The sequence below is a fragment of the Hoplias malabaricus genome, chromosome Y (assembly GCF_029633855.1).
Source record: "Hoplias malabaricus isolate fHopMal1 chromosome Y, fHopMal1.hap1, whole genome shotgun sequence".
NCBI classification, from domain to species: Eukaryota; Metazoa; Chordata; class Actinopteri; order Characiformes; family Erythrinidae; genus Hoplias; species Hoplias malabaricus.
Window position 1 is genome coordinate 43272439 of NC_089820.1, and position 11845 is coordinate 43284283.

The 11845-nt window shown below is 38.0% G+C and overlaps 1 protein-coding gene across 1 annotated transcript; it reads right to left on the bottom strand.

Moving 5' to 3' along the window:
• Positions 1-6872: 6872 nt before the first annotated feature.
• LOC136678435 (leucine-rich repeat-containing protein 70) lies at positions 6873-7790 on the bottom strand. Its single transcript, XM_066656487.1, has one exon. The coding sequence runs from the start codon at positions 7788-7790 to the stop codon at positions 6873-6875; it is 918 nt and encodes a 305-aa protein (XP_066512584.1).
• Between the last annotated feature and the right edge of the window lie 4055 nt (positions 7791-11845).

The window sequence follows — 11845 nt, forward strand, 5'->3', positions numbered from 1 at the left end:
GTTTTGAGGCGAAAGTCGAGCGCCGCATTCACCTGCGGAAGCTGTAAACTGGCAGCCGGGTTGCCAGATTGCACAAAAGTACACGCCCTAAATATCTATTCAGCATATAGCAATGTAGACCTGCCCACTCAGATATTTCATACAGAATAAATCATAATTTAAAATAATTTTAACAATTCGTAGTATTTACTGAATAATTTGTAGTAACAGAATAATTACTGGATAATTCATAGTAGTTATAGTAGTAGTTCATAGTAGTAGTTGGATAATTTAAACTACATATTAACTTATTCTAACTATATTTAATAACAAGATTGTTATAGTAAAGTCAGTAGTATTATATATTTAATTTTACTTAATTGGTCGAAGAATTGTTAAAAGTAGTTATAGAACGATGATATAATGCATAACTAAAATCATATAAAATAAATAAATAATTGAAAAAGTAAATAAATCATATATAGGATAATTTATAATTAATACAGAAAAAATCATAATTGATTTTAATGATTCATTTTAGTTATGGAATATATTCCCTCTATATTAATAAATATACATTTCATCTATGCTATTTGCATTTATGTTATTATTTCATAATCTTAGAAAAAAGGAGACATGAAAAATTAGTTTTAAATTCTGTGTTTCTGAATGTTTTCTGAAGGACTGGCGCCCCCTCCAGGGTGTATTCCCTGCCTTGTGCCCAATGATTCCAGGTAGGCTCTGGACCCACCGTGACCCTGAATTAGATAAGCGGTTACAGATAATGAATGAATGAATGAATGAATGAATGAATGAATGTTTTCTGGGGCACGGTGGCGCAGCAGGTAGTGTCGCAGTCACACAGCTCCAGTTTCCTCCCACAGTCCAAAAACACACGTTGGTAGGTGGATTGGCGAATCAAAAGTGTCCGTAGGTGTGAGTGTGTGAGGGAATGTGTGTGTGTCTGTGTTGCCCTGTGAAGGACTGGCGCCCCCTCCAGGGTGTATTCCCGCCTTGCACCCAATGATTCCAGGTAGGCTCTGGACCCACTGCAACCCTGAATTGTATAAGAGGTTACAGATTATGAATGAATTAATGAATTAATGTTTTCTTATCTCTGCATTCACTGCTTTCAGTTCCCTGGGCTCCTAATAATCATCTGTGTCATGCTTTGATCAGAATACCGCAAGGCTTAATCAAAACAGCACTTTATTTACCCTGTCTTAAAGGCCATTTTCAGAACGACCAAATTCATCATATTTTCCTTTAAATAAGAACGAGCCACTGTTTACGCCAAATGCCATTTTCATTTTTCACATTCTCTTCTTCCCCATTCTAATATTCATTATATTTAATTAGTACTCTTACAGTATCTCCAGGCTCATTGTCTGTGTTTTGCTCTTTTTGACTTTAGCTCTGTGCTCCCACATGGTCCAGTACTCTGATTAAAGAGACTCAGAAAGACATGCAGAAGCATGCAGAGACTCAGAAAGACAGTTCTGAAATGCTTGCTAACTGTGTAAGATGCAGCACAAAATCAGAACATGTTGTTTTATTTCATGTTTAATAACTTAGGCAGATCATTTTTTGGTAGTAGTTCCAGATGCCCAAAATAATTTGCTGATGGACTCAAAAATGATAATATATAATAATACTGTGGCACCCCCTAAGACTAGTACTCCCCAAGTAGTATCCCCCTTCTACTTTGGTAAGAATAGCATTGGGTTGCCTACACTCTGTCTTTCTAAAGCCTTTAAGACAGCCAGTTCAATAAGGAGCAGTTTTCCCATTTGTGTTGTTTTCCTCAACATATACTGCAATAGTGTCAGATGTGGGACCTTACTGAAAAGGTGGAAGAGCCTGAGCAACTCCTCAGTAGATCCTGAAAGGCAATAAAAATGAATTCTTTGATAGGGACTGTACCCTACACAGCAAGTTCACCAGTGTTAAATCAACACCATTAGTGTAAAAATGTAAACTTGTCAACACTCTCAGTATTAATTTAACACTAATAGTGTTGATTTAACGCGGATGTATTTGCTGTGTAAATACATATTTGCTCAAAATATTGACTTATAATACCACAGTAATAACTCATAATATTATGCACCCTATGAATATTTAATCTCAGGATGTAAAGTGGTGATGAATGAAATAAGTTTTTTCCCCACAACTCTCTGTTGACGCAAGTGCACTTTCTGCCATAAACAGATACTGTGCTTTTTAGAGGTGGGCGGATTGATCCAAATATCGATAATATTGATACCAAAGCTGGTATTGATATTGAACAATACTTGTGTAAAAAAGATCAATACTCAAGTTTTTTTTCTCCCGCACGCACTGACTGCTGCGCACGCGGATTCATCAAAGTCTACTCTCTGTCTGTAAGATTCTTTCTTTATTTATACATCCTTTATTTCATTTTCACTTATTGTTTTTATTTTGCTTAAAGCCAGAAGTGCACTGAAGGGAACAAATTCCTTATTCTTTGTATTATTTTCTTGTATTGTTCGACTTGAAAAAAGAACAAGTTTGAAACTGTTTACAGTATTTGTTGTGGTGTGTTAATTTTGTTGTATTGTGGTTTGTCAGCCCTCTACCTCAGGAGATTTTGTTTTAAGTTGTGTTGAGTGATATATTTTACAGAAAACAGAATTTCACTGAAAGGAAGAACATTCCTTATTTTTTATTGTTTTTCCTAAGAACAATTCTATTTGAAAAAAGAAACAAATAAAGAACTAGAAAAGATGTCTAGTGAGGGGAGAATTTTTATTTAATTTTTGTAGTGTGGTTCCTCCTTTTCTACCTCAAAAAAGATTTATTTTCCTAATTTTCAGGCAAACTTTATTTTGTTAGTGTTCCATTGTTTCTAAACAAAAATGTTGATTGTGATAATCAAGTATTTTGTTGTCACATACAATGTTTGGTGAAATTCTATCCTAGGTCTTTTGGATCCTTTTGATCTATGAAGCTTAAATGTTAAAAAGTATCTGTATCAATATCGGTGATACTGGCACTGCATTTACTTGGTATCGGATCAATACCAAAATTCCCGGTATCGCCCACCTCTAGTGCTTTTACTCAGGGTTGCCAGATTGGACAAGAAGACACAGCGTAGAGGGAAAAAGACCAAGAGACTGTGGAGAGAGAAACCTAAATCTATTTATGACAATCTAATCAATTGCTCAGCATGCCTATTTCTAGTTATAACTCCACTGTATCATCACAGCAGCTTTTTGGTTTGTCCCCTAACTGTAACAAATTATAACAGATACAAAGCACTTCTCACTTTCATGTAATTATATACCTTACAAAAGCAGATAGAGTTGAGAAGGACGAGATAGGCTTTACATGTTGCATCACAACACTGAGTGAATGATACGTTAGGCCTAGCTTATAAATATTGCCTGAGGTAAACACTGCAAGATGAGATGAGGTGGCCTAGACTGTGGAAATGTGGTTTAAATTGGACCTCTGGAGTACTCAGACTAAGGAGGATGGCCATGTAACATTATAGGGTGAAATGCAACCCTATTAAAACTGGCAAACCACTGTTAAACTTGCTATATCACATTAGGACAAAGTGCAACACCATAAAGAATATTAGACATCTTTATGACTAACTGTACTGCAATACAGCCAACTGTAACACCATAGGACCAAATGCAACCTCATAAAATAATGAAAGAATACTATAAGACCAATTCTTACACAGTAGGGTGGAGAGTAACACAACAGGTTAAAATGAAAAACCACAAAGACCACAACAAAAATGTTTCTAACCACAGGATCAAGTGTAACAATAAAATTAAAAGATCAATATTGCAATAACTGTTACACTATAGGACCAAATTGAGTAGCAGGTAATGTATTAGTTTGCTATAAGGATAAATGTAATACTATATGACCTAATTTAACCCCACAAATTAAGGACATTAAAATATAATTGATGCAGTTCACAATAGCAACCTCTTGTGGAGCATTTCCTAAATGTGAGTGAGTACATGAGTAATAGCCCCCTTTTTGAGAAACCTCCCGACTCACAAGTAAGTGAGTGATTTCCAGAGGCCTTGGCATCTACAAACTATTGCACCACTAAAAGAACAACCGTAACACCATGAAAACTATTAGATCACTATAAGATTAACTAACCCAACAAGTTCAAATGTAACACAATAAAGCCCTCAGGTATTTGTTGTTGCTCTTACACATCACCTCTGCTCAGCAAGTGATGTTAATCAGCCAAATACGTGGATCAAGATTGGAAGAGTTGGAAAAATATGTATGGTACAGGTACTTCAGGAGTAGAATCCGGAACATATTTGCTATCGAGTCAAATGAAAAAATAAAATAATTTATTTAGCAATTTTTAAAAATATCATTATATACATTTAATGCATTTAATAATTGTTTTCCTCCAGTAATGCAGTAATTTTTTTTGTAAACTGAAAAATAATCAGTGATTTGTTAATTTTCTTTAATTTAATTTAATTTAATTTAATTTAATTTAATTTAATTTAATTTAATTTAATTTAATGGATGAAATCAAAATGAAAACATTTACAATATTTCTTTTGACCAATTGATAAACAACATTTTGTAAACCAGATGTAACCTAATTTAGAATGTCATGCCTGTAGCACATTTATATCTATTTTATACAAACATTCAAATTGCATAATTTTAAAACATTTTTAAAAAAAATATTAACAAGAGAATACAAAAAGTATAAAATAAGCATTCACCAGAGGCTCAGATGGTTATGGCTTGCCACTGTTTGACAAACATTGTGAGAGAATTGCCAAAGAGTTTAAGAAGGACATTTCTCAACACAAAACTGCAGAAACATAGATCTTTCACCACCTACAATATAAAACTTGTAAAATGTTTTAGGTACATGGAAAAAATCTCAAAGAATCTGAAGTGCAAGTAAAGGTGGGAATCCACTGATTGATGTGTTTGATCTTCATGCCATAGGTCTTAAAAGTTCTTCATTAAATATTTTTAAATTAAAATTACAGCTTCAAAATCACTGTGATGCTCCACTGACCTGTAACAAGGAGAATAGAGCCTCTGCCATTGCTACTTTGAGCTCAGCACTGCAGAAACTGCATTATGTAACTTTTGGAGGAGGATAGCAGCAGCCAGATCCAAAATATTTTATTCCAATGCCCAGACTATGATACAATGTACATGGTTAATAGCGTGGGTGACTTTTATGTGAAAATGACATGACAATATAAATATTTTAGATACATTTATTTTCACAAAAATACATCCACAGCCAGAGAAGAATAAAGCAATTAGATAAACACCAATTCATAAAAAAAATGCCAGTTAACATGAAAATTTACACCTTGAGCTACTGAGATGGTATATATGTTAAAACAAGTTTTGCTACATAAAATTAGTTACAATGCGGTTGTAACAATTTTATAAAATTGGAGGTTGTTGGTTCGATTCCCGCTCTGGGTGACTGTCTGTGAGGAGTTGGTGTGTTCTCCCCGTGTCCGCGTGGGTTTCCTCTGGGTGCCCCGGTTTCCTCCCACAGTCCAAAAACACACGTTGGTAGGCGACTCAAAAGTGTGTGTGTGTGTTGCCCTGTGAAGGATTGGCGCCCTCTCCAGGGTGTATTCCCGCCTTATGCCCAATGATTCCAGGTAGGCTCTGGACCCACCGCGACCCTGAACTGGATAAGTGGTTACAGATAATGAATGAATTAATCAATGGATTATAATTGAAGCATTTAATGCAGAAGCCACGTTTAGTTTACTGTATAAGCCAAGTAACAGTAGCATTTTAGTTGTCTTCTGCCAGCCATATAATGATATTGTCACGGACGTGTGAGTCACTCGGCTGTGGTGGCAAGAATGAATGAGAAATGCTACTGATGAATTAAAGTAATAATGTGAATTTATTTTGGGGGGAACAGCATGCAGTTAAATAAAACTAAATGTGTTAGAGGGAACATCTATGTTTGTGGGGAACTGCAGTTCTCTCTGGTTTGCTTACATCCAGAAGCTCAGTCTTTTAAGGTAGAATGTTGTGTTTGAGGAGAAAAATGGGTGTTTGAGGAGAAACTCATTTATAACTCGAGTTCTTTAGTTCTGGGCGGCACGGTGGCGCAACAGGTAGTGTCGTAGTCACACAGCTCCAGGGGCCTGGAGGTTGTGGGTTTGATTCCCACTCCAGGTGACTGTCTGTGAGGAGTTGGTGTGTTCTCCCTGTGTCCACGTGGGTTTCCTCCCAAAAGCACACGTTGGTAGGTTGATTGGCGACTCAAGTGTCGGTAGGTGTGTGTAGATGTGTGTGTGTGTGTCTGTGTTGCCCTGTGAAGGACTGGCGCCCCCTCCAGGGTGTATTCCCCGCCTTGCGCCCAATGATTCCAAGTAGGCTCTGGACCCACTGTGACCCTGAATTGGATAAGCGGTTACAGATAATGAATGAATGTTCTTTAGTTCTGAAGCATGTTGGTGTGTTTACTTTGATAAAGTTATTTGCTTCTGGAATTTAGAGTTTGTTACTACTTAAATAATCAGAAAAAGCCAAAATAAGTCAATATTACCCACCTATGAAGCACTGTTTTCGAGTATTTCGAGGGCCCTTTGCCAGTTTTTTGCCAGAGGAACAAGAGAGAGAGAGAGGAAGCCTAGCATTTCTGACCGAGCCACTTTGTTTTTAACTTGCTTGCTAACACTGGGGCTTCATAAACACAGACTGTTTCCAGAGCACAGCTAGACTGGAGAGCAGGAAATGGTGAGGAAACATCAATTTTATATAAAGTGTTTTTCGATTACAATTGTAGATGTTCCCTTTAGGATGCAAAGTCATGGTACATGTCAATGTTATCTCATTTCTCCTTGGCTTTTCAGTCCTTATTTGTGAGTAATATTTTATGAGTCACATGACATGTCATTCACCTCTGTCCAGTGCTTCCCTTTATTCTTTTTCTTCCGTTTAGTCTCTGCCATGACAATAGCTGCTACCCCAGTGATGAACACAGTGATGGTGATGATTAGTACAGTAACTGTTTCTGCAAAACACAGCTGGGAATCAACATCTCTGAGGGCATCTCCCTGAAGTTGCAGAGGTTTGTAGCATGTCAAATTCTCGTAGTCGTCTAGTATAAATCTCTGGACGCTGTGCAGTTTTCGGAAGTCTCTCTGCAGATCGCACTCACATTTCCAAGGGTTACCCTCCAGCAAGATGTGGGTACTGTGGGTGTGGAGGCTGAGGAATGCTTTGAAATCCACTGCATGCAGTTTGTTATAGGCAAGATTAAGCATGGTCAGGCTTGTCAAGGGAGCAAGGACCCCAACATCTAGATGATCAATTGAATTATTTTTAAGCCCAAGAACTTCCAGGTTCCTCAGCATAGAGAAGACCCCATTAGAGAGGGAACTGATATTGTTCCCATCTAGGTACACCCTTCTCAGAGTGCTCAATGAGCCAAAAGCTCTTATCTTGATGGAATTAATGGCATTTTGGCTCAGGTTGAGCTTCTGCAGGGCATCCATGTGCTTGAAGCTGACACCGTTAATGCCTGTCAAGTGGTTGTTTGCCAGAGACAACTCCCGGAGAGACCCCAAACCCAGGGAAAACCCTTCGGGCAAAGTGGAAATGTTGTTTTGGCTCAGATCCAGCTTGACCAGAGCATCCAGTAATGAGAAAGCACCGTCCGAAATGGTACTAATCTGGTTGTTGTTCAAAAGAAGTGTCCGTAAACGGCCCATGGACCTGAATGCCTGGTTTCGGATGAAAGTCAGCTGGTTAAAGGACAAGTTCAGGTGTTCTATGCCTGGTGGGAACATTGTGGGTATAACAGTGAGGTTTTGGCTGGCACAGGTGACAAATTTTAGCTCCAGGTTACAGGTACAATGGGCCAGGCTAGAGAAGCAGTTATCTGAAGATATGAATTTCACCCCCAGTGTCAGGAACAGTAGCAACAGCTGTAAATACATCCTGTAGACAAATACAAAGGCACAAAGACAGACAGATGAAGCTTTTGAACTGTTAAAATAGGCAATTATAGCTGGAATTGGCAAAAGCATGTTGTAATTTTATAAGAAGTATATATGTAACTCATAGCTCATTACAGTTTTTCTCAATTGCTTAAACACTAAACCCTGTTGTCTGAACCATTTGCTCAGTGCCCTGAACCCATTTACTGAAATGGTTACCATTTTGTCAGAACCTTAAGCACTTTTCACCTTGTTAAACTCGCAAACCTATTTTCACCCACTAAAACACACGTGATGCACTAGGGTTGCAGTTTGCAGTTCTTGCTGCACTCATTTTGCAAAACTCTGCACACAACTCTGAGCACACTACTCAGTTTTCAGAGGGAACACATTTGTCTCATTTTCTTAATCACTGGCATCACCAATGCCAACAAAACTCAGTATGCCAATGAATTAACCATCGTCCCACATGTGAAAACACAATTAATCAGAATAATTTACTCACTTCTACTAATTGCCTGGGGCATTTAAACCACACACTGACTCAGCTTCACAAAGCCAGAGTAGGAAAGATCATCAAGAGGCTGATGCAGAGGAAGACAAAGAAATATTTCCCAAGACATTCGAGCGATTCTTATTGACAGTGTCATAAACCTTGGAATGAGCATGAGGGAAACTGGGCAGAGAATGCAACCAAATTTGAGTTGTTACACTGTAGCTGGAGTCATAAGGACATTTCGTCTTGAGAACATGCAATTATAATCATACACAAGATAAGATAAAATATGTAAAATATCCTATGCCAATCCATTAGAGCTTCACATAGGGCTCACCCCACCCTCTTCTATTGTTCCAATCCTACATCTACACCCTAAGGTTGCTGTGGCTGTTTATGATTCAGTCAGCAACCAGCTACCCTTACATCTACGGTTACTCATTGAGCCCATCACATGAGTACCCAAACCACCCACTGCATCACTAGCTCTTCACAGGGGTCATCAGGTAGGCACCTCCCCTCATCAGGGTTTCGCTGAATTAAGACCACGACACCTCCAGAAAACTCAACAGTGTAGTCTGGCGTCCCAGCCCCAGCCCCCTCCAAGCCAGCTTTACAGTCCTACATTACCCTTAAGCATCAACAACCATAAATCCACATTGGCATCCCCTGGTGACTAAGGCTGTACCTAGCCCCACTGGCACCGTTAATGCATGCTCAGTGCCACCAGTTCCATGTGATCTTTACATGCTACATCACCAACCACCACAACAGCACCTCTACAGTGCATTTCCCCAACTAGTCTGTGTTCTCCTTATCCACAACCACTGACTAGACCTGTTTTTTGCAGTTTCTGATAACTCCTTCACAGCTGCCCTTAGTTTCTGGCTCCTGATGCCAAACTGCACAAGCAGGGATATGTCAGACTTGGCTACAATCCCCTAACACATATCTCCACTAGTCTTACATGTGCATGTCACTTGCGTTTCCTCACCTCAGCCACCAAGTCTGCATACTTCAGCTTCTTCCTTTCAAATGCTTTGACTACTACATCCTCAAATGGAACTGTTAACTTTATGAAATAAACTCTCCGTTTACTTTTAGAGTACAGCACCATATCTTGCCTCAGTACAATAAGGATATGTGCATTTACAAATTTTCTGTCTGGGTTAGGACATAAAAGCCCAAGTTTACAATATTTACTGTACCTAGTTTTGTCTTCCTGGGTAGAGGCAAAACCATCAGGTGGTGAGAGACTATGCTTGTTTAGCCAAGACCAAGAAAATGCAATTGTGGACATGGTTTTGGCAAACAACAGCTGGCAAACACACTCTGTGAAATCCAAACATGTATCATAGATGACAATGGTATATTCCACAACATACAGAATGTTGCCTTGTCCACCATTGATCGTGTGCTGAAAGGCCACAGAGTGCGAATGAAGCAAATATATCTCATTCCATTTGAGAGGAACTCTGAACATGTAAAAGAGATGCAATTTTTGCTCACAAGTATCTGCAGTGTGAATGCTTTACAGTACTATGTACAATACAGTACAGTAACACTACTTATGTGGTTACTGATTTTACAGTGAGCATTGTACTTTCTTCAGAGAATCCTTGAGATTGATGCAAGTCCCTTTTGAATTATTATGAGTCACAAAATCATCACTGCTACAGATAAAAAAAAATCATTAAAAAAAAATTCTGTAAAAAAAAGTGAAACAATAATCCAGGCACGGCCTGGAGGTTGTGGGTTCGATTCCCGCTCCAGGTGACTGTCTGTGAGGAGTTGGTGTGTTCTCCCTGTGTCCGCGTGGGTTTCCTCCCACAGTCCAAAAAAAAAAAAAAAAAAACCACACGTTGGTAGGTGGATTGGCGATTCCAAAATGTCCATAGGTGTGAGTGTGTGAGTGAATGTGTGTGTGTGTGTCTGTGTTGCCCTGTGAAGGACTGGCGCCCCCTCCGGGGTGTATTTCCCCGCCTTGCGCCCAATGATTCCAGGTAGGCTCTGGACCCACCGTGACCCCGAATTGGATAAGCGGTTACAGATAATGAATGAATGAATAATACATTTCTATAAACCAATTCTCTAAACTGTAAACATGAAACCCAAATTTCAAACTACATTCACAAAACCTCTGACTCTTCCTGCATAACCAAACTATATATTACGACGGGTGCTAAACAGGAGTTCTGAAAATTCATTTTCCTTTGTTGACAATAAAGATTATTTCTAAAGCTTTATGAAGTGATCATCAAGTGTTTTCTTTTTTTCTATGTTGTGTTTAATGACTGGTCAGTGGTGTTTTTCCAAAATAGTCTGGTTTTGCAGGAAGAGTCAGAGGTTTTGTGAATGAAGTTTGAAAATTGGGTTTCATGTTTATAGTTTAGAGAAATTGTAGGATGGTTTCCAGAAATGTGTCATGGCAAATCAGAAAAACTGTAAAATAAGTGTAGAAACTGGGTGGAAATATGTTCTAATCTTTCAGACAAAACAATGTTTGTGTAATAAGTAGTAAGTATTAAATTTGTAATGTAATTAACATAATTACAAGATTAGTTTATTTAACTATTTTTTAGGCTATGCTGCATCATATCATTTCATAAATATATGTAGGATATCTTAGATTGTGAGAAGCAGAACATGATAAGAATAAATGGGAGCAATAAATACCAAAGAATATTATTTTGATGTATATTTTTTATAGACCGCGACCCTGAAATGGGGAGGCAGAAAAGAAGAAGATGATGATGACAATGATATGTTTTATAGAATATATCTAATTTTTGTTTAATTATATATAATTCTTGTGTCTGAAAGAAAATGACTTACTTAATTATATTTTTACTGAAAAATAAATATTTAAATTGTGTGTGTGTCCAGTAATTTGTCTGTATATGATTTCTGTGTATTTGAAAACTGTCTGTACTGATGTGTGTATACATTTACCTTTGAATTTGTGTGTGTGTGGGTAGAGCCCCAGGGAAGTGAGGAGAGATGTTATTGTACACAGGGCAGCTGGTGGCAGGACAGAGAATAGACCAAAGCTCCGTGTCATTAATATTTGAGAGAAGCTAGCAGAGTGATGAGAGAGCGAGAGAGAGACAGAGAGGGAGAGAGCAAAATTTAAACTTTGGAACAGCCCTAATCTGACTGCATATAACTAATACATTAAATGTCATGATGCATGCTTCTGTAATTAGATTAATGTTGCAAATTAGTAACACGAGCTGTATTTTATATTCAGCTAATGTTATGTATGCACAAATAAAAATGGTCACTATTCTCTAACACATGTACAGTATAGTTGTGAAGACAATACAAGGCTCTTCTGAATCATACGAAGCCAGCTACTACTTCTGATTGAACAGCTGCTGACATAATTCTATTGGAGGGTTAACATGAT